This window comes from Hippoglossus stenolepis, chromosome 23, assembly GCF_022539355.2.
Source record: "Hippoglossus stenolepis isolate QCI-W04-F060 chromosome 23, HSTE1.2, whole genome shotgun sequence".
NCBI classification, from domain to species: Eukaryota; Metazoa; Chordata; class Actinopteri; order Pleuronectiformes; family Pleuronectidae; genus Hippoglossus; species Hippoglossus stenolepis.
Genome location: NC_061505.1, coordinates 15,737,159 through 15,761,563, shown reverse-complemented (window position 1 = coordinate 15,761,563; position 24,405 = coordinate 15,737,159). Strand labels below are relative to the sequence as shown.

The 24,405-nt window shown below is 42.4% G+C and overlaps 1 protein-coding gene across 2 annotated transcripts in view; it reads right to left on the bottom strand.

The window, feature by feature from the left end:
- The window catches only part of eml3 (EMAP like 3), a 50,043-nt gene that overhangs the window by 18,743 nt on the left and 6,895 nt on the right, over positions 1 to 24,405 (bottom strand). Inside the window, exons 2-6 of one of the 2 annotated variants that reach the window (XM_035149396.1) lie at positions 10,007 to 10,183; positions 8,078 to 8,192; positions 7,407 to 7,913; positions 4,729 to 4,839; positions 4,445 to 4,473 (exon numbers count right to left, since the gene is read on the bottom strand). In XM_035149396.1, coding sequence (XP_035005287.1) covers positions 4,445 to 4,473; positions 4,729 to 4,839; positions 7,407 to 7,913; positions 8,078 to 8,192; positions 10,007 to 10,183 — 939 coding nt within the window. The remainder of the gene's footprint in view (positions 1 to 4,444; positions 4,474 to 4,728; positions 4,840 to 7,406; positions 7,914 to 8,077; positions 8,193 to 10,006; positions 10,184 to 24,405) is intronic. The other variant, XM_035149398.1, reaches the window with a different exon arrangement.

The window sequence follows — 24,405 nt, the reverse complement described above, 5'->3', positions numbered from 1 at the left end:
CCAGAACATGTTATCTTAAGAACTCCTCCAGAGTGTCGTCTCACATTGGCACCAAAGTTCCCTCGGACTCACTCATTAACTGATTAGATTTGGATTGTAAAAAGGTCACTGTGACTGTGAAAAAAAAAATGTAAACCCGAAACTGCATTTGTTGGTGGAGGCATACAAACCACAGGGCGTTGATTCTGGCTTCTACTCGTTTCACTGACATTATACCTGAGCTTACCAAAAAACCAGAACAACACTTTTTCTGTTCTATGATCTGAAGGAAAGTAAAACCCTTTTTCATTCACTCCAGAGCTCTCAAACTTGAATGAAATCAAGCTGAAATTTGCATTGTCATCCCTACACCTCTCTTTGGACAAATTGGCAGAAAAAACATATCTGCCTCTTTCCATGGCAGCAGCTGACTAACAACTAAGAGACCACATTGTGAGAATATGAAGTGTTAACCTTAGTTGTGCACTGTGAACTAGAGAACATCTTAATGTAGAGCCTATGAATGATGATGCAAACCCTTTTCCTTTTTTCAACAATTTACCATCAGGGATTCTATGAATCTGTCTGTTAATAACGTTCGATATAAGGGAGGACCCAATACAAATCTTTGTATTCTACCTGGAGAGTTATAATAATAACCTATAATTAAAACTATTACTGTAAATGAAAGAACATCATTTGGTATTTCAACACATATTCACCATTTCCAAGTGAGAATGGCATCAAATGCAACCAATACATTCTCTTCGCAACTGAAAAATTACAAATATACACTGAGTTGTCAGTTTATTAGGAACACCTAGCTAACACTAATGCAATTTAATTCAACAGTCCAGCAATAAATACTCTTTATTGTAAATATATATATATATTATAATATAATATTCAGTTTTGAGTAAAATTGTTCTAGAGGTGTGATCTTATTGGAGGATGTAGTGTGTGGTGCGGTTGAGCTGCATTAGATTATACAGAGAGATGTTTCTCTTATTTGGCCTACCGTCATTGAAAGATGGACAAAGTAACAGCAACACCTGGACACCACAGTGGGTGTCTATAGATGTTATGTTGTAGTTTGTGGTGTTATTCTAAATGCTGATACCAAGATTCAAATTGTTACTGTAAATGTATGTATATCACTTGCAAATATCTGTTGGGTTATTCCCGGTCTACCCCTAATACCTTATTTAATTTCTGCTGGCCTTCAATGACAAGAAGTCATAATTATTTTACAAAATACAATCTGAAATTGGCCAAATGTTGACTGATCAAAGAACAAATTTTTAAAAAGTAGAAATCTGACCGGACACTTTTGGTACTTTTTACCAGAGCAAAGTGAAATAGAACAGGGGAAGACTTAAAAAAAAGTGGTTTTGGGGTTCTCCTCAGCAGAGCTGGCAATCCATCATTCAGTCAGGCGAGTTGGAGTGGTGCGGCAGCTCGGCTAACCACACCCCAGTCGATGGGATTCCAGGCAGCGCCCCATGGCCCAAACAGGCTCTGCAGTGTTTGACTTCAAGTTAAAAAAGTGATTGCTAGTTTAAAAAAAGGAGGGGGCGAAATGGCTCGTTGAGTGATATTTCTGGTCTAAAAAGGGTTTGTTAAGTCATTTCAGGACAGCCAGCAATGTCAGCAGGTATCTGGGCAGGTTTTTCTAAAATGTTCAGGCTTCCCATATACCTGTCAACACTTCTTACATACTACTTCACTTATATTATCATTGTATTTAAGGCAATGACTGAATATAAAGATGGACGACATGTCTCCACCGAATAAACCCAAATATCCTGGATAAGGGTGTTGACATTTCATGATGTAATTTGGATCCAAGTGTGCCCATGATTGTGGAGTGGAGCTGCAGTAACAAGGTCCCGCCCAATACACCTGCCTGACCAATCACAAGGTAGTTATCATCACACTAATGTAATGAACATACATTGGTGTGATGATAACTATCAAAAATGTCCCCTCTGCTAACATGGAGGGGGTGGGATTTATGACCTCACCAGCCACCAGGGGATGATTAAGATGGTTTAAGTCATTTTGATTTGAACACCATTCACCCATATAACTATGACTAGTGAGGGATTTTTGAAAGAACGAACATCTTCTTAGTAAAAATAAATAAATAAATAAATGTTACCTAATATTAGGTAGATATTGTTTTGAACTGACATCACTTTATCAGCTCCCTCACTCAGTTTCTCATTTGTATGATTTTTACACTAATATAAATGTAAAAGTAAAGAAGGTATTGTTCTGATGACAGTTGCGTGATGGCACAACTAATGCAGCCCACACAATCATAGGATTCAATGTTGCATTCATTCACAGAGCCTCAGTGAAAATCTAACATGACTTCAGATGTGTTGCTATAACACTTATATGGGAGGAATTTGCTTTTTGAAAAGTCATCCAAGAACTTTACCTTTATTCTGGATTTTTTTTTCCCCATTTAAAATGTCAAATCTAAAGTCTCCTAACATTACCTCGTAGACTGGTGGATTATTTCTTCAGCACAGTTGGCGAGTGAAAAGATAACAACAGCACCGTCTGTCCTGTTTTGCCCAAGTGAATCAGTAGCAAGTCCAGTCCTGTCAACATCCTTTTAGTCAACATGGAAGCTGTGGCAGTTGTTGCCACGAGCACTAATTAAAGTCAATCAAGTTATTATAAAAATATTCCAGTTATTTTTTATTTGAAGTCCACCTACTACATGTGCAACAGCACAGTCAATCTCATCCACATTTGTTGCTAAATTCAAAGCAACGTTTCAAGTTATTACAGGTCTGAAACCAGGGTACAGAGTTCAGATTGAAGTCAGATCTCTGATTGAAGCTACTATTGCTGCATCTCCATTACTATATACAAGCTGAAATCAAACCTTCTGAGGGGGCGACCCTATAGCTGAAAGGTCAGGGTACAATACCACATACTGAACCTCCTTAGAGCAAGTTGTCCACTATAGCTTCAACTGGTAAAGACACTCTGTGCTGTAGGAATGAAACCTAAAACAAACTGGGCTTACTATAAGCAGACTCATGGCCAACACTCATAAAGCTATGCTAACCACAAATGTGGTTGGTCGGGAAATGACTACATGTGTGAAACAGAGAGAAGCTGCCTGGGCACAAGTACAGAAGCACAGTTCAGTTCATGCTTTGCCAATGCCGAAGTCAGGGCGCAGGAAAACATGGGAAAAGTCCCGAATATAAACAGAGCGACATGTGATGGTGATCATAAATAATGAGGGCTTTTCAAAATCCCCCAGAAGCCGTTCTAAATCCATGCAGCATGTCTATATTTGTTCCACTACGGGTTTTACTGACAACAGTCATTGGACAGAAACACATCTCGCCGTGCTGTTTTTGCGTTGCACAAATAAATCGGCCCCCTGCCAATCAGAAGGCCCTGCATCAATCCAAACATCTCAGCTGTCCCCGCACTGGAGATACTTGTCTTCAGGCAGGTGGCAAACTGAAGAAATGACTTTTTGTACTGAGGTGGTTGAATCTGGGCTGTGTCTGAAATCCCTCACTACATAATCACTATACAGTCCACTATATATAGAGTTTGCCATTTTGTAGTGGTGTCTGAATGTTTAGTGATCTATTCACTTGCACTCATTGTTTCCCATAATACGGTATGAAAAATATTGTACAACCGATGGTCACTAACCAAGCAATATATACCATCATGCATTGCGCTTGCTGCTGAGAAGGCAGAGGAGCGAGTAAATATGAACAGAGCGTCCAGCACAAACTGCAACAAAAAGATTAAAAAGGTCTAAATGTCTACATTTAAAGATCGTCATTCAACATGTTTTTTTTTTTAACCTAAAAGTTAAAAATAAACATTTAAAATTTATTGTGGGATTTTCCACCTGCCAATGTTGTTGTTGTACATTATAATCCTGCAACAATGATGTCATTACCGCCGCAGAGAAAATGCGCAGAGTAGTGTCCGAAAGCAGTTTTTTCTTTTTCTGATGAGCTCATTATATAGTGCTCTACATAGAACCTATAGAATCAAGTAGGGGTAAGTTAAAGAGTGGGTGTTTTTGGACACAGCCCTGGTTTAGCTTGCGTCAGCCTGGACTCCATTCCAATCACCAATAATCAAGATGATGTCACAAATGCAGGCTCCCAGCATCATAACTTTGAGCATTATATACTATATATTCAAATGTGGGGTTCATTGTGGAGGCTGAAGTTTGTGCTGCGGTTGAATTGCACTGCAGTTTACCTACATGCGTTTCTGTTATGTAACCTTATTGGTATAAATGACCAAGTTATGAGAGTTGCCAATTTTTCATTTTTTTCCCAGGTGAAGGTCGAAGCTGTCAGACACACTTAGATACAGATACGAGTGATGAGCACTTCAGTGAGTGATGTCACTGCAAGTCAAGCTCAGTCTAGACAGACAAAACAGAGAAGAGCACTCGTACCTGCACTGGCAATCATCTCCTTAGCTCGGCTGTGGAGACAGAAAACAACATGTGAGACAGATATGTGAAATATGATTTCAAACACATTCCAGGCCCTGACTTCAGAATCAGATGGTGTGTGTCTGTCGGGGGTTTTTCGTGGGGAATGGAATTTCTCTTATTATTCTTAGGGGCCATCAATCACACTGTGCTTTGATGAGATATGTGCGGCTGCAGCAGCCATAGGAAAAAGTGAGCAGTGTGACAGTGTGGTGACAGCTGTGAGTGATGGCAGCGTGGCTCACTTCTCCAAGCTCGGGGAGCGCGCGAGGAGGTTAGCCGAGGACGCCGCCTTCTTATCCAGACGTTTCCTCTGCCTTTCCGGGTTCCCCAGCTTCTCACTGTTTCTACGAACCCTAGAGCGTGACAGGGTGAGAATCGTCTTCAGCTTCCAGGAGTAAGAAACTCAATTTGTGTCCACACAGTATTAGTACTCAAATGCATGCAAACTATTTGTCAATAAAAAGCGTGAAACATGCAGAAACATGCCCGTTATGTCATTTCCATATTACCATCCATCCATGGTCTATACAGTATTTTGTGGGTTGCAGGGGCGGAGCTAGAGCTAATCCCAGAGTCCCCAATTAACCTAACCCCAAATATAAATCTTGTCCTATTACAACTTGGGTTTTATTTTCAAAGTACATTGCATTCACCAGAAAAATTGGCGGCTCACTTATCCCAGTAGTTACCGTTGCTTCACCTGTCAGGCTTCTGCACAGATCCAGTTTCTGATTAAACCAGAGGCAGATTTACCAGTGAACTTCTTATTTCTAGCCGCTGATGATTTTGCCAGTTGAAATGACCTATTTTATCAGCTATACTGTAGCCAGTCACCTAATTACTACCTTGCTGCGATTTAGTTTACAGCTTTATTGTTCTTTTATTACAGGGTAAAAGTGATTAGCTTCATTAAGAGTACAATATAGTAACAAAACATACAAAGCTCCGTTGTCATGTTTACTATAGAAATACAGTTTTACATGAGAAAAGTTTTTTGACATTTTGAACCATGTCTGGCAAACCTCCCCAATTCCATTACAGAGGCGAACAGAGCTGCTAATGTTTCCTTAAACTCCGGAACAGCATCTCTCCACAGTGTTACACTGCCTCCCACACAGTGGATGTTCCACTCCCACATGGAGCTGGTTCTCACATAACCTGTAAGCTCACACAATAATGAAGTTAAATCATATTATGCAAACCCTTGGCCTCGGGAAAAAAGCTGAAGTTGCTGATGTAGCACAAGCAGCTCTTTTTCGGACCTTGATCCCTCCACAGCTTCAGGTCAGGAGTTACGCGAATTATCAGATACTGACAATCTGAGAAGGGCATGAAGTTTAGCAGAGCAGCTGATCAGACAGTTTGTAAAGAAGCCAACAGTCAAACTGTGATAGATTATGAAGTAGGACAGCATTTTCCTCTTCCATTTGCGTTTGGAGACATTTCTTTACAACCTGCTCGATCACAAGACTGCCCATGATCCTAGATCTCAGCTTGGAGAGTACAATGTTATTATGACTCAAAGAAATAATAACAAAATTATGAAAACTAAAACCCATGTTGTAATGAACTGGTATTACCATGAAGTCCCTTTTCGAAATGGAATACTACTTTCATACGGAATGATTAAAAAAGGTAACTTGAAGAGGATATAAACTAATTTCCTGTGTTAATGCTGAGGATCTCAAATTGACTAATGAAAAACCCAGCTGTAAACAAGCGTTTATTGTCTCTTAGGATTACTTATGGTACACCCCCTGTTTCCTGTGAAATGCCGCTGGAGCAGAGGCATCACCAGAGGGAGTGTCATGGGGCCGAATAAAACTTCGCCGTCTGCCGCCAACCCTGGCCTCGGACCACATCTCTGCACCGCGAGTCTCTAAATAAAGTGTTGAATGTCAAGGTGAAGTCACAACTTTCCCAGTACCTCAGGTTTCCATAGAGGGGCATGACAGAGCTGAGCTGAGAGGCCGGAGCACATGTTATTCATCACCAACGAAACCCCTGTTAAAAGCCACAACAAGGAAGTAGGCATAGAGAACACCTGCATGCACAAGCAAATACCCAAGTAAACAAAAGCAGCAGTGAGCCAGCTCTGTGCTTCCTTATCACTGTTAGAACAGAAATCACTTCAAGGTGTTAACGGTGGAGAGCGGAGAAATCACTGGATGCAAGAGATCCTTGTTGATTGAGGAGGACAATGATTAAAAGGTTGTTAAAGAGCAGCATTTAAAAAAAAAAAACAACATACAAATGTTGTGTGTTTGTACAAAACCCAGTTGAATGGCACATCCTCTGTGTCGGTGCGTGAACTCTGCACATCTGCAACATCTTACAGAACCGTCAACCTGAATACTGAGTGGCTACAATGAATAGGGGATGGAGGTTGATTTGTTGGATATAAACTCTGATGCACACAGTTTGGCCAGATATTCCAGTACAAAAAAAAAATCTGTACACCCCCAACCTCTCTCGTTCAGTCCCATGTGCATACAGTGCATGCTGTAACCTTAATCCTACCCTTTTCATACATTATGCTGCGTTCAATTTCCCCAGCATCACATTTTCCACTGGGCTCTGTTTGCCATACAGCTAATCTGGGAAGTGTCACTCAGTGTGGACGATTGCCGCCATTATGTTATGCCGTGGCTTTATGCTTCCCCAGGCCCCCCCCCCACTCAAACAAATGGAAAACTGAGCACATGCAGGTTAGAGCGAACATGATGACAGAGCATTTCCCTTGGGTTTCCTTCTATAGCACGGCATAAGAACACGAGGGTTTTGCGGAGAACAACTGGGGTTTGCAGTCACACAAGTCAGATTTAGAGAAAGGGTTGAATTATGAGACAAAAGCCATGCAGTCCAATCACAAGACAGAAGATGATTATGAAGACAGCGGTGGTGAGGCGAGCTCACGCACAGAGGCGCCTTTTGTCCTTCCTGGATGGTGGCCAGGGGTCCGCAGCGTGAGCCCAGGTTCGGGTCGGAGGTTCTGACTGTGGCCGAGGGAGAAGCCACCTCCTCTGGAGAGGAGCTTCCATCCTGGGAGTCCTCCCTCTGCAAGCCTCTGATTGTGGTGGGCTGGATTGGCTCCTCCACTGAGGACGTCCAACTCAGCTCCTTCTCCTGCTCCCCTCCTGCTTCTTCATCTTCATCCTGCTCCTCGTCCTCCTCTTCCATACCCGGGACACGGTGGAGCTTGGCCCGTGTCCCCTCAACAGGTTGTCCTGGAGGGAGGGCGTCCTCCAGTTCCAGGCTCTTGACACATCTGGAGAGAGCGATCACGTCCTGCGCAGCGTCCTGCCCTCTGAGGATGGGATCTGTCTGGGTTGACCTGTCCAGTGTTACTGGTCCGGGTCTGGGTTCTATGGACTTCAGGCTTCCTATGTGACCATTGGCATTGGTCACAATGCTGTCTGACAGTTGGCTAGAGATAGTTCAAAGGTTGAGAGCAACACAGAACAGTCATGTCGGCAGATCACACAGACATCATATGAACACAATCAGGCCTCTGCAATAAATAGTACAATAAAATGACTGTGGCCCATCATGCTACTGTATTCCTAAGCCCTTGGTCGGTGGGTCCAGTACCTGGCAGCAGTATGGCGGCTCCCGTCAGCGGCTGAGCTGGACGACAGTTTTCTGCTGCTGGTGCAACCATCGGAGCAGCACACCTGATTCAGCACTCGTGCAGCACCCGGGTTCACTGGGTGGAGAGACAGTTATTTATTAGTCAGTTAGGAGAGATACAGTACTCTGGATGTTCAGCTTTTCCTTGTGTGAACAATCTAAGGCAGGGTCTACTTAGCATTCTATGATACTAGAGCCAATGCAATGGCTATGTTTTGCCAAATTATAATTTAATTTAGTGACTTGACAACTCTTTGATCACTGAAACCAAACGGTTGGTAATGACTCACAATGTGTGTCAAATTATGTCCTCCCTCGTCACTCCCCCCGCTGACCTGCATTCACTTTACACATTAACAATAAACAACACTAATCCGGAGTTATTAAATCCTGAACCGTACTGAAGTTTACTTGTTGGATTCGCTCTCGAGTTTATGAAACACGTTTATGGAACACGTTGAAAAAAAGTCAGACATTTTGAGAGCACGGAGTTCATCTGCTACACACGACACAAGATGTAACCTGAAGCACACAGGGATTAAAGTGACCAGAACAATCCAGGTTCTTAATCCGCATTGATTAATGGCTAAATGAATGTGAATGTCAAGAGCGACTGAGACAAGCACACACACGCCGACACACACACACGCCCACACACCCACACACACACACACACACACCCACACACACACCTGCAGATAGGAGAGATGTTCTTCTTGCAGATTATGACGGAGCGCTGTGTTTTAACTTCATTGTTGCAGAAGAAGCAAACTAATCAAAATCTAATAATATCGATTGATTTTATTATTTATTTCATTATCTATTTATCTACCTATATATTTGATTGATTTATTTATCTTTGGGGGGGGGGACATAACACTGGAGCACTAAGGGGACCCCCCCCGATTGCCACTGCGTATTTCGCACACTGATTATGATAGTCTTCTTGACTTGGCTCTAATATCCTGGTATATGAAGACAATCACATTGTATAGACTTTTTAGATTGTCTCTTAGGATTCCTTATGGCACACCCCCTGTTTCCTGTGAAAGGCCGCTGGAGCAGAGGCATCACCAGAGGGAGTGTCATGGGGCCGAATAAAACTTTGCCCGTCTGCCGTCAACCCTGGCCTCGGACCACGTCTCTGCACCGCGAGTCTCTAAATAAAGTGTTGAAGGTCAAGGTGAAGTCACAACTTTCCCAGTACCTCAGGTTTACCTCATGTTTCGGGTTCTGGTTTCATTTACGATTGTACGTGTTGTTTCTGTACTGGTTGCTTTCCGCTCGAGACCATTTGACCTTTTTGTCTTGTTCTTCTGCTTGTGACCACATATGTATTGTTCCTCCCTATCAGGGGCCTCTCTAGACTCAAATGGACTTCCTGCAAATTAGAGTGACCTGTTGATGCTAATCCTTTGTGAGATCGAGCAAATTCTCATTAAATTCAAAGTGATTGCAAGGATGCAATCATTTTCCCATTTATTTGTCTGATGGTGTTCCTGTCGGTGAAACAAGATTGAAGTCACTTATATTTATTAGCTACATCAACGCATTCTGAGCATCCATTATCTATTGGGGATTTGACAAACTCTCAGTTCAGTGTTTATAGTGTGTGGCCTGCATGTTGATGCCATTGATCGGCTCAACCTGAGATCCAGAGCTGAGCTGAATGAAGCGATGTCTACATGTGAACCCTCTTGGCCACGAGCGTAATAGAATCGGATGAAGATGTAAAGTTGTCGGTTTTCTTTGTCCTTTGAAGACGAAACTAAAAACAGTGAAAAGTGCAATACTGCAGCTGTCAGTTGTGCAAATAGCCACAGTGACAACAATGTTCTACCATGCGTGAACCATCCGGCTGCAGGGTTGAGAATGTTGACAATCACTTACCTGCAATGAGCTGCTGTTTCAGTAATGGCAGTAGCTGATCGTGGAGGCGGATCCTGCGTAGGGCGTCAGCTAGTGAAGACTTCAGCAGCGTGATCTCATCTTCTTGCGCCTGCAGACGCACCTCCATCATGGATGCTCTGTCCGGGAACTCAGCACTGCTGTCTGCTGATACATCATCTATAAAAGAGGCCAGAGGGGTCTGTCATGAATAAGGGGCAGGGTCTGGTGTGGAAAGCCTGGCTTCCGTGAGCCTGGGTTAAACGCTTTCATCAGATTAATCCAAGAACTGCTCTTTAATGACTTAAAATCAGAGGCCCGAGACATCAAGCACAGATCACATCAATTCAGAGTAAAGACTAAACCACACTGTTGACAGCCATATTGCAACCCCTATTAAACTAACAATATGAAGAATAAAATATTCAAACAACATTCAAGAAGACAACTTTCATTTTTTTTCCTTCTTTCTTTCTAATAAGATGCAACATAACCGATTAATAATTCACTACTCTGAATGATCAAATAGGAGTTGTGTCAGGAAACACACACACAATGCAGGGTAGGGACTCCGATGGTATCTTACATTATGATTAATTGCTCACGGGCTGCATTTTGACTTTGACATGTGTTCACAAACTCCTGGGGTGAATCCTGGGAAAACCCTGTGTTTCTGTCTGGCTGGTCAGAATGTGACACAGGCTTCCATAGCCCTCCTCTAGGCAGTGAGGAGGATGAAACTGATTTACAATGCATGCTGGCTGAGGTTAGGATTTGGTCTAGGTTTGGGTTCGGGTAAGAGTTGAGAGGTTAAGCTGTAATAGTTAATGTTAGGACTGAGTGCTAGGGAATGCATCATGTCAACAAGGGTCCTCGCAAATATAGACAGGCTGTTGTCCATTTTGAGGGAGAATTACAGATGTTTAGAGCATTTTACTCACACGGGGGACTGTCCAATGCTTCTCAAAGGCCCTATTGTGTGTGCAAGAGAAAAACAGTTGTGGTGTGTTTGAGTGCATGTGTAGGACAAAGCTGGTTCTGGTCCAAAAGGAGTGTGTATATATGTGTGGAATGCCTCCCTCGGTTCTGGTGACACAGGACGGAAGAAAGCTGTTCATGGCAGGCGCCAGGGCCGAGAGGAGGAGGAGGATATTTGGTGCTCCAGCTCCCCTCTGCTGCGTTGGTAGTTTTGGTGATTACTCAGCCGCTGAATTCTCAGCCAGCCATTCGAAGTGTTGTTTCTGCGCTGCAGTCCAACAAAGCCCAGCTGTTAATTGACCGAGACGTTCTGAGGAAATGGTTTGGTTTATTCAGTAATAAGTAGTTAAGAGGTCCTCAGACACCACTCCTCTCTGCACAAATCCTGCGAAGCCACATGGAGTCAATTTTAGCAAAGGGCAACAGCAAAGATCCACAACCTGGAATTACACTGTGCCAGTAATTGTAGTCCAAAGCTCCATTTCCACACAGATCTAACTTTTCTGGCATTTCTCAGAGAACACTCCACCAATTTTCCTGCTCAGCACTATCTTTGTTAAAATGTAATTGTGGCCCTGGTGGGAGCAAAAGGGGCAACACTGCCAGGTAACACACAGGTTTCAATGTTCTTGTGTAAAACTATAAGAGACAACTGTACGTTCTCAAATAGTGGCCTTCACGTTTCCTGGCTACAGAGTGTATGAGGTGTTGATTAAAAACAGCTTTACATTGGAGGAAGTGCATCAAGATGGTGCTGTGATTAGAACTGCCACCTCGGCAAGAAGGTCCCCGGTTTGAATCTCTGTTCTTTCTGTGAGGAGTTTGCTCTGGAGGTATATTCTCCCTGTGTTAACTTTGGGTTTCTCCGACAGTCCAAGAGATTGGGGCTCGGTTGATTTGAGACTCTATATTGTTTAGGTGTGAATATGAGCGTGAATGGTTGTGTGTGTCTTTATGTTGTCCCTGCGATACGCTGGTGACCTTTACAGGGTGTATCCCACCTCTCGCTCAATGTCAGCTTGCATTGGCTCCACCTCCACCAGAAGAGAAGTGGTGTAGATAGTGGAGGGATGGAGGGATGGAGGGATGGATTATAGAAAGACCTTTATTCCTAATTCATCCTGTTTTACAACAATATCTCATCAGATTTATTTAGAAGCTGTTTTCTGATCTGCTCCCGTTTTATTTAGCTTTTAATACACACTCAACATTTCCTTCATGTTGAGCTTCTGCCCTAATGAATTCATTATAATGTATAATGTTGATGTACGTACTTCCACAACACTAATCATCTTTTAATGCTCAGGATGTTTTTATTTGTAGAAGGACGACTGTGCCACCAACTCTGAGCCTTTTACATTCTGTCTTTACAAACAATAGAATATCAGTGAGAAAACCTGCAATTTTTTTCAGTTCCAGCTGGGAACTAATTTGAAATTAGGTATAACTCAGTCCATGTTGGTGGAGAGGGGGTTATAATGAACAGTAATTATCTTGGTCCACACCAGAGCAGGAACATATTTATATATAGTTCTTTTCCATTTACAGTTGTCACTGCCTTATTATAAACACACCAAAAGTGTTAACTACATTGTCACAGTGAACAGTCGACATGTTGATTGGGGATTGTTGATGAGCCCACGCTCTTCAGGAAGCAGAGCTGTGGGGAAACGGTCAAATCAGAAGAACGTTTATCCATCTATGAGGTAGTGGGGCCGGAACTGAGCGGATGTATTAGTTGTGACTGAAACTGGAACTGTGATGAAAAGCACAGAAGGCCCAGTACAAACGATCAAAGAGATTACCACAACACCAATTCATGAAGGGAAAATGATGCTGAAAATCTCATTAAACAGATTTCATTAAACTGCTTTTTCTATATTTCTGTAATGGTGGATTGTGGATCGTGGTGGCGGCGGATCATCGACTATGATTACAACAAGACTGCTTGATATACAATGTGCCTACTCACTACTGGCAATAACTCCTCCATTTCAATTGTCATTGGTGCTCCCTTCATATCTACTCTTTAATGTTAACTAATAAAGATGAGGAGGGATTACAACATCAGCTTTGTGATGTGTCTGGACAGCTTGTGCTGCATCGCAATGCTTGCTGGGAAATATCAGATTGTTTTCTTAGCCTTGGTTAGCCTACACTGAGCTGGATCTCTGCCTGCACTGCAGCTCATCCACAGATTGGATGATTACGATGAAATCATTCAAACCACAAACCACTTCATTAGCCTTTGTTGCTTGATACCACACTAATTACAACCTGCTACACCCATGGTATCATCCAACACTGGTTAGCCAGATGTTTGGCACCCGCACGCGATCAAATGTTAGACTGACTATAAAAGGTTTCATCAAGATGAGAATATTGCACAGCAAATATGATTGACTGATGTATGTTAACCTGCCACTGTAGGAACAGGGGTTATAAGGTTATAACAAATAGCAAAACACCAACGTCAAGTGCATCTTTTTTAAATCTTCCCAAAAGCAAACTAACAAGCACAGTAAACTACATTATGAGTAGATGTGAGGATGTTGAGGTATTGTTTGCTGTATGTCATTTTTCTGTAAAGGCTCCAGACGCTGACACTTGCCAACTCTCCGCCTGCAGCTGGTACCTGGTGACTGTCTACACCGGTAGATGTGAGTGGCTGTGTCAAGCGGGTGATATAAAAGCAGCCAGAGGCCTCGTGCATGTTCGGGCACGTCAGCGCTGTTAATCGCCGTGACCTCTCTCCTTTAGTGCAACCGTTTCACTGGAACAGAGGTTTCATCATCACTGCCGTTGCGGAATGCCTGGAGCGGATCCACCCTGGCAGGGGAAGAAATGCTCCTTCCACAATTCTGAGGTCTTTATGCGACACATCCCTCACCACATTGATGTATGCAGACTGAAACACAGCCGACAGCTCCATCAGCTCAAGGTTCACTGTGATAAGGAGCCATGGAGCCATTTCCCTGATGATCTCTGGTCAAAAGTGACGAGGAGTTGTATTAAGAGGCTTTATGGGCTGTATGGTCTGGGTAGAAACAGCCAATCAGAGATCGGCCTAATTGTATATTCTTGTAGATCTATACGTTTTACACATTTTTCAATTTTATTTGCATGAAATTATTTTGCGATATTATGTGTTTAAACATAGAAATACAAAATAGAGGTTAAATACAAAAATGGTGGAAACAAAAAGAAAACCAAACTGGAGCAGGAAAACTCTTTTAAACAGACATGCGGAGAATTTAATAACCAATGATATTTTTCTTTTATCCTTCACAATTTTTTTTCATTGTCCCTTTAAGCAGGGTGGTAACACAGGTCCTGATGTGTTCAAAGAGTAACCTGGTTGGTGTGAATCTGTGTATACTGTGCATGTATGTTTAATTATACGACACTGTATCTTTCAGAGGGATGACACTTAGGTCAGTAATTTTTTCATTATCATAATTTCCATCATCATGTCATAATTAAAATAGTTTTTATAGAACTAACAAAAGCATTCTTTTAAATGGCACATCATTCAAATGAATGAACACAGAACACACCTTAGTTGCCTCATCCAAGGAGGTTATGTTTGCGTGCGTCTGCATTTCTTTGTCAGCAGGATTGCACAAACATCACTAAACAGATTACCATGAACTTTAATGGAAGGGTGGGGCATGACCCAAAGACGAACCCATGAAATTTCATCTGAATAGACGGGAGTCTTTGAGCTGCAGGTGCCTTTGGTATTACACTTACAGTATGGATCATATTTTATGATCAAAATATAGATTTTAAATCCATTTTTGACTATTGCATCATTCATTACAGTGCACACGTCAGGCCTGTATTTCAAAATTAGTAAGGCAATTAAGGTGTGTATTGCGTTGCATTGCCTTTCACACATGCACAACACAGCGAGAGGTTCAAAGGGAGATATTTGTTTTCTATTTGTTGTTTTTTTACATTTTTGTGTCAGTCGCATGTTAGGAGCATCATCAACCCACATCGGGTTCTCCTGACTTTCTACGGACTTTATACCGGGGAGCCAGGTGGATAAATCCCGCAGAAACTGTGGAGGCTGCACTCAGACATTTGCATTCACACATGCACCTCCTCCAGAGAAAATATGGAGGATCAGCGGAGTTCAGTGCATGTCTGAAGGGAGCTTATAACACTTACTGATGACCATGATTATTTTAGTCACTATAATTGTGATACAAAATGTTCACACCGATTCATCTCTAAATATTACACATTTTAACCATGAGCCTTTTTATATATTTGATTCCAATTTTATGGTGATGATGACTTCCACTGTGTGTCTATCTCTTTATGTGTGATGTGTTGTCTTCTAGTGTAAGACAAATTGCCCCTCTGGGTTGACAAACACAATCCATCAAGCCACATGTGCAAAATGGAAAACACCACCACAGACACGCCATGGCACTAAGCTGTGTTACATTATGTAAACAACAACAGAAATAACACTTCAGTGTGGCGTGTCACCGACTAACTTATCTGTTCCCTTTATGGAATTTTTAGCATCTGTGATTCAGAATTTAAAAATATCCAATGAACTGGCAGTAAAAACATCTGCCCAGTAAATGTGTCTAAAAATCGACTGCAGCTTTCCCTCTGAGCCGAGCTGCTTACTGTCTGCTGATCTGCAGCTCGCAAAGAAACCTCCAGCCAGTGGCCAGAACAGGAAAAAGGAAGTGTTTGATGAAGTGCTATACTGCAAGTCACTCAGTGGGAATTTCCAGTGGAACACACACACACACACACACACACACACACACACACACACACACACACACACACACACACACACACACACACACACACACACACACACACAAAGAAAGAAAGAAAGAAAGAAAGAAAGATAGAAAGAAGCTGGTGGTTTTGTGTCTATTCGTGTTCGGTTCTTTGTTTGTTGATGTGTCCTGTGGACTTCAGTGCAGATGAGCATCACATGCAAAAACTCACTATGTAATGCAACACAACACAAACTGATAAGAATAAGCCAACGCAGCTTTTTCTCCCACAGCCTTGATTGTTTAGCAACAGTGAGTGAAAGGAAAAGATGTTCTTTGAGCTCGTTCACAGCTTTTCTGTGTGTCACCTATGAGCATGAAGTTTTGATAGTAGATTATTATATTTAAAAAAATCCATGTTCCCAGGTTTAATCATACCTCCTTATTTTAACAGTGCATTTTTATCTCGTTAAACCAATATCAAAGCATTCCACCGGCCTACACCAAGATGCTGGGGAGACATCCTCGACAACAGCGAGCAGGCTGTCATCGTGTCTTTCCATGTTTGGGCCGCACCACCCAAACCCACAATGTGTCAAGTTACATTTTCACAAACAAGATTTAACTTGTGAATATTGGTGCGTTTTGTTACCAATGGACAGAGCTTAACGAGCTGTTTCCATTCTGTATGCTCGGCTATGTAGCTACCGGTGATAGCTTCTATCGTACAGACATCGGAATGCAGTTATGCAGGCTCTAATGTTTTCATGATCACGAGGAAGATACAACGGCGGCAGGAAAAGGTTTGTCAAACATTTGGAATTATCTGCGTTGGTCTTAAAATATGGCCAGGTCTTCTTCTAGGGTATAATAATAAACAAACAAAAAGTAGATTCGATGAAAGCAGCCTGTAGTTTTACAGTCACCCCAAAGAGGTAAGATATTCGTTTGTCCAAAGTCAGAGTAAAGCTGCTTTCAGACATGCACTGAACTCCAGAGATCCGACAGCGTTTCTCCACACCGCAGGGGCTGTACGTGTGAACGCAAAATGTGCAAGCGGGAGCCTCTGGGGTTTCTGCAGACTTTCTTCACTTGGCCCCTGGTATAAAGTCTGGACCCAATTCTCCAGATTTTATCCGCAGGTCATGTCTTAAAACAGCTCATGTCAGGCCACCACGGAGGAAGCTGCTGCTGCTCTCCAGAAACACATGACCGTGTCTGGAGTTTGCTAAAGAGCAGCTTGACTCTCTACAACAACACTACAAAATGTTTAGTGGACTGATGCAACTAAGACTGAACTGTTTGGGAAGAACACGCAGCTGCAGTTCAGTGGAGGGAGCTTCATCTTCCAGGATCATGTCAGGGAGCCGGCTGAAGATCAGCAGAAGTTGATGAAACAGCAGGACAATGACCCTGAACTTTCAAGTTCAAACTAAGAAAATCCACCTTCTGAAGTGATCCAGCCAGAGTCCGGACCTTAACCCAGGAGAGAAGCTGTGGAATGAGCTCAGAGCCGCTCACACCAGACGTCCAGAGAACATGTCTGAGCAGAAGCAGCTCTGCAATGGAAGCTAAGATAATAAAAGATACTGACGAAGGTTGTTGCTGCTAAAGGACGATCAACCAGTTATTAAATCTAACAGTCCACCTTCTTTTTCTGCAGAACCGGGAGTGTTTATTGGATGCGATCCATGAAGAAACAATGGAAACACTTGTTTGTGTGACGTAAGCAGTAACATATTGTATAATAACTATGATTGCGACTCAGATGAAGATCAGATCACATTTTATGAACAAATTATGCAGAAAACTAAAAGTTCTCAGGGGTTCACACATTTCTTTCTTGGTACTGCACATTGATATGAAACTCGGGCCTCCTTCTGCCTGTGCACACTCAGAAAGTGACTGGAGTTCTACTGGCCGTCCTGAACCCTCCTCACTAAACACAACCCGTTATAAACAATTCAAATATCATAGTCCTCGTTTTGTGTGTGTGTGTGTGGCTGTTGCTGAAAAGGCTGAGAAAAGCAGAAACACGTGCAGAGAGCCCCTTCCCACTGTGGGCCTCCCTCCTCAGAGGAGACAGAGAGCCTTCATCAGTCAGAGCAAGCATCAAAGAGCAAACTTCATTACAAATCAACTCGGAGTTTCACTCTGGAACCCACATGAAGCCCATTCAGCTCCACCACTCAGTGATGGACGGTCACTGTGTTACTGTCAGCAAACCATCCATCCTCCAGAAATCATGTTCCCACTCAGTTCTTGGCTCTCGTGGGGTTGCAGACATTGAGAATTTAAAACAACACTCAAACACTTTGTGGGGAGTTGTCTTTTTTATGATATATGCTGATCTAACCCTTTTTTAGGAGAATGTCTGTGGCCCAGAGGTTTACAACGAGGATCATGTAGTTGTACCTAGTGCTTGTGGGTGCATGTCATCCGTCTTCTGTCTGCTCCTTTCAGGTTTTTCAGCCCTGCTGTGGTCTGACATGATACAACACAGAAACGCAGTGTATTCACAAAGTCTTCAGAGACAGCCACTTTCTACCTCTGCCAATAAGGTCATGTTTTGTGCTTTTATTTGTTTGATGGAAAGATTACACAAGAACTAAAGGACGGATTACCCTGAAACTTGGTGGAAAGGTGCATTATGGGTCAGGGAAGAACCTATGCTGTTGGTGGAGATTCATTTCATAGGAAGGATCCAGTTTCCCCCGCCCCCACTTTCCTTAATATTGCAAGATAGCTGCAGATCCAAATGAAAATCTATTGTTTTGGAGCAGATTCAATGACGTGGGGCGGATTGATTTTTTTCACTTTCACGTCACTTGCGAGATTTCATTTTTGTAAATTTCTCAAGAAATCATGCAAAGACTTCTATGAAATAAAACCGGCATGTGTGGAAAGCTAATATTTATAGGTGAAATTTGCTGTGGATCCAGATAATGACCCAGATGTATCTGATCTCACTACATGTTAATGCAATATGGTGATAAAGACTCAACCCGGGCGGAGGCACCCTGCGATCACCCTTCTAGTTTCAAATAATGCTAAAAATCATTTAATCCATTTTCCCTCATCAATCTGCACTCAATAGTCTATATAATAATAATAATAATAATAATGCAATTAATGGAAACTTATCAAAAATGAAAAATAAATGAAATATCACTATGATATAGTGTTCAGAATTGATACGATAGTCCCTTTATGCTGAAGCACCACATGGTGCAGATTCAGAGAAGTTAATATGTAATGTTTTGAAAGGTTGTGAACTAGGTTCTGAAGATTTAGTTAGTTGCTTAACAGACCTCTATAAAATCTTTACTGCTGATAAACCAGGTAGGATCAACACAAAGTTTTATAACCTCCCTCCCTGCACCATTAACTGCTCTGCACACAACATCCAGCACACAAACAATAAGTATATTGTGGAATTGTTTGAGGAAGACTCACTAAGGACAAGAAATAATTCTGAAGCAGCTCCGGAGCTTCAACACAGGCCAAGAAAACCGTCCATTCCAAACATGTAGAGCGGCCACTGACCGAGTCTATTACAAATCATACAACTCCCCTGAGAATACCCAAATGTTTAATAAATAGGGTTGAGTAGAACATACACAACATATAACACACACTAAGCTTTGGAAATCAAAAGATCAAGAGTAAATATCAATTAGATTCTGCTGTAGATAATACATGGATAAGAGATCTGAGAAGGAATGAACTCAGTGTCAAGTTATCTCACGGTGTACGGCAGCAGCAGACTGAGGACAGTGGATGCAACGGCTCCTGTGTAATGTCAAGTTACCAGGCTGTAAATGTACTGCAGATCGTTTAACTGGAACACAACTGGAATATTTTCTACTGTTAGACTCATACTGGCCGTGGGACACACTGTCCACATCTGGTCAGTTCTCTACAGGAAGTTACGCCAAACAGGAAGCTGCCGTTTTCCTCCAAAGGCTCTGTTTATTGGTGAAATTGCCCTGAGGGAAAAACCTATTAACCATCTCCAAACAGCCAGGTCCATCTGTAACTCCTGCTCACGCATTATATAAATTCCAAACTGATAGTAAAAGTGGACCTTTCAAAATACTAGTGAGGTGCAGAGCCCTTTGATATGTTAGTCAACACGTAGTGCATCTGAAATGTTCAAAACCGTACCTGAGTTCTGCTTCTGCACAGTGTATCTGGGGAAAAGGTCTCTTTTTATCCAGTCCATATTGTTTTTATGGCGAGGAGGCACCACACCCACTGCTGCTGTAAAAGAGCTTCACAGGAGCTTTCCTTTGATCCTGTGCTTGGGAGGCTGGACCCTGGTTTTACACATACACGAGATGAATGCCATGCTTTATTGTCAGGTTTTAAAGACCAGGGCAGTGAAAGGGTAAATGTGGATTTTTGAAAGACCAATGCTCCAATTTGCAAATTAAAATCGAATGTTCAAGTGTCTCTTCGCCATCTAGAGAGTTTCATCTTGACCAATCAGCAACATGTCTCATTACAAGGCACCTGTCGAGGGTTTGGACTCACTAGGTCTGAAACAGAGAACATTACATTACATATAATTTAGCCCTTTTGTCCAAAGCGACTTACAATAAATGCATTCATCCATGAGGGTACAAACCCAGAACAGCAGGAATCAAGTAAATACAATTAGCCAAACTAAGTGCTACATGTAAGTGCCATATATAAGTGCAACAACCTTTTTTTCTTTCTTTTTAAATGTAAACACCAGAGTTGACTATGGTTATTAGACATAATCTTCTTCACCAAGGTGTAGTCAGAAGAGAAGTGTTTTTAGTCTGCGGCGGAAGATGTGTAGACTTTCTGCTGTTGTGATGTCAATGGGGAGCTCGTTCCACCATTTGGGAGCCAGGACAGCAAACAGTCGTGATATTGATTTTGAGTGGCTAGCTCGCAGTGGGGGAGCAGCAAGCCAATTGGCCGATGCAGAGGGGAACAATCACTTCTTGAAGTTGAAGTGTCGGAAGCAGGAAAAATGGGCCAGAGTAAGGATCTGAGGACCTTTGACAATTGTGATGGTTAGACAACTAGATTGGATCATCTCCAAAACAGTAGGGGTTTTAGGGGTGTTTCCAGTATGTAGTGGTCAGTATGCCAAGTGTGACCCCAGTGAAGCAGTCATAGGCACACAAGGGAAATTAATGTGTGTGAGGAGCAACGTTCAGCCCATGTGGTCCAGTCCCACAGGAAGCCGACTGAACAGACAGTATGGGACTGTGTAGCACCGGCAGACCAGTCACACTGACCAAGCTGATCCCATCTTAAACAAATCGCCTAAAATGGGCATGTGTGTGTGTCAAAGCTGGACCATGGAGCAATAGAGGACGGTGGCTTTGTCTTATGAATCACGTCATGTTTTACATCATGTGGACGGCCAGGTGTGTGTGCATTGTTTACATGGGAAAAAGACGCGCTATGGCAAGAAGAGCCAGCAGAGGCAGTGTGGTGCTCTTGGCAACGTCCTGCCAGGAAACCTCGGCTCCTGCCATTCACGTGGACACTACCATGACACGAACCACCTACCTAAACACTTCTGCAGACCAAGCACAACCCTTCATGGCAGCAATGGGTTCTTACAGTAGGATAATAACCTTGTTGAGGGCTTGACTTCAGTTTGTTGGCTTGGCCTCCAAAGTGCCCAGATCTCAATCAAGCATCTACGGGATGTACTGAGAAAAATAAAAATGATCCAAACTGAAAGAATGATCCTTTGAGGCCACACTTCACAACTTACAGGAGGTTTGTTATATTATCTACATTTGATTTGGACATGCTTAGATCCTGTTGTCTACATGGGCTGCCTGTGTGTCGCTGTTTTGTATATTCAGCTATTATATTACCTAACTTGTGCAAAGGAATTGGAAAATCTTTCCATTTGAATGGAGAAAATTAATGAACTGATTAATTTCCTTTATTTCATGTCACTGTATTGTAATTATTGTATAAGTACCAGCAGAAGGAACGTCCTTATCATTCAAACATTACACTGTCTGGTAAAGACCACAAATAATCCTAAACTATCCCAAAAGAACTGTTTTCAACAGAAGATGAACCAAACCATTTTTCTGTTGTTTTTTACGTTTGAAGAATTTATCACCATTCACTTCAATTGTATTGGATTTGGCTGCAACACTGTTTACCCCTGAAACTCCAAAAGTGTTTGGTGGACTCTTCACCCACCCCTCCATTGGCATAGCGGGGAGTAGCTAACGAGTGGATTTTCATTTTTGTTGGGTGAACTATCCCTTTAATCTCTGCTTCGTGTCATTTCACCAAGGTAGGGAAAATCAAACTTGGTTAATGTGAGGGAACGACTGTGGTCATGATTCAAAGACACAAACGTTCACTGTCAGGAGGAAATGGAAAGCAAACAGCGGTCTCTCGTGTGTCAAAGTCAATATCACTCTGTTTCCACTGTTGTTTCCGACACACAAGTCACGATTCCTACAATGGCTGACGATCGATTGAGTCTCCTGTAAACACGACGTCCCTTGGCCCAATAACGTGTGACGCAGAGACAAGGTGGCTGATGTCTCACTTCCACCAACTCATCACACCCACTCTCACCGGATGCAGTTCTACGATATGTGCGAGGAGACTTTTTTTCCTCCAAAATCCAAAACCACAAATGACAAAGCAGCATTTCACAAGTATTTTAATGTGCGCTGTAATTCCCACTCACTTGCCGCTCCGTATACTTGTGTAAAGCCCTGAAACCGTGACAAAACTTGATTATAACCTTGCCAACCAATCAAAACCACATAAGTGTACATTAGAGTACATGTAGAGTGAGAGGTTGTGAGTCGGCGGCTCTCACACGCTGTCAAGAGAGATGTAATTGAATCATTTACAGCAGATCCTGCATTACTTGTCCATAAATAACGAATGTCACAATTGATGTGCGACGGATAATAGACACTGGGCCATTTCCCTTATGGAAATAAAAAAGTTTGAATTAAATTATTGTACAAATATGAAGCAATAAGCGTTTGATGGACAAATATCACCATCCTGAGACCAAGTGAGACAAAATACGCATTGGGAGCTGGTAGGGACGCACCAGATGGTTTGTTACATGGAACCATCTGGGGAGACTTTGCTGGAAAGTGTTTGGAAAAGGGCAGGCTCTTTGAAGAGATATTTGGCAGGTGATTGGATGAACCATCTGTCTATCGCCATTTATCGCAATTGGCGAAGCCGGACAGGAAAGGAGTCAAAATGTCTTTTCCATGGAGAGACAGTGAAGAATTACTCTCCACGTTTGATGTAAGTGATGAAAGAGCCTCTTTATGAGCCACAAATGGCGCTAACAAATGGATTACTAGATGGATATGATTGGTCTGAACCACTGGACACTTGGAGCCTAAGGACGGATTCTCACATGTGAGAATGCACTTCAGATATACAGTATATATATATATATATACACACAGCCAGCTTCAGCCGGATCACATCTACAGTTAATGACAAATCAGTCAGTCACAGGCTGATACCTTCAGATAACAGAGGAGGGTGTGGCCACACTTCTTGTTTGTGATTGGACAGAAAACAAATCCCTGGCAAACACTCCACTGTCATTTCCTCTTTCTGTTCCTTGCTCAAGTTTAGTTTTTTGATGTCGTGTTTTTACAATCGGGAGAATTTGTAAGATAATGTGATATATTTGCAAACCATCGCAATTATCTAACCACAACACAAACAGCTATTAACTGGCATACACACAAACGTATGATTGCTTTCCCACTCTCCTCTGAGCGCCTGGTTTTCTTGTTTGTATTTTTTCAGTTACAAGCCAACACTGGGGCTGACTCATAGCTGTTTGGCAGTGGCTCAGGAGAAGCAGGAATTTGATCCACATTACATTCACAGCAACTGCAACTGGAATTCGTCTTATTATTCAGATCACAGCACTGCTGTGTTCACACGGTGTTTAAGAATAACCATGAAACGTGTACATCATAACATAACCTTGGCAAAGTCCTGTGAATACTCCTCTATGTGCGAGTTTCCACTGAAGGCGTGTTGCATTTTAAATTCCAGCCCCGAAAAGCAGCACCACGCAGAAGACCTGACAGGAAACGATGCATGAATATCAAACACCGCATACAGGAGACTCTTATTTCACCTTCTGTGAACACGTAGAGTTTGGTGTACGTTGGTCAATAAAAATGGTCAAATACTGTCCCACAGTTTCACCTTCAAGTCAAATAAAGACTGAATTACAGACTGGAGCGCAGTGCTCTCAGGGGAAGGTTCCAGGTTCACCACGCATTCACTTTCGATACTTAAGTTATTTAGCTTGTGGCGCGCCGAGGTGCCACAGACTAACACCCACATTTTCTAACACATCTTAAAATGTGTTTAATAACACTGTATGCACCATGGAACTGCACTGTGTAAACTAAACTAAGCGCCAACATTCAAATTCGACTCGAAACGGTGTCACTTACATCGTGTTTTTAGCCTAAATGTCCACTGTGTGCTGAATGAAGCAGATGAACTTTAACGAACTTTGAAATGTGCGTTCCTGTAAAACCAATGGCCCACTAATGGGTTAATGCAGCCCTGGTAGCAGCAAACTAAACCAGTTCAGTCAACATGTTTGAATACCTCCTGTTTGGTGGTATTCAGATGAAAAGC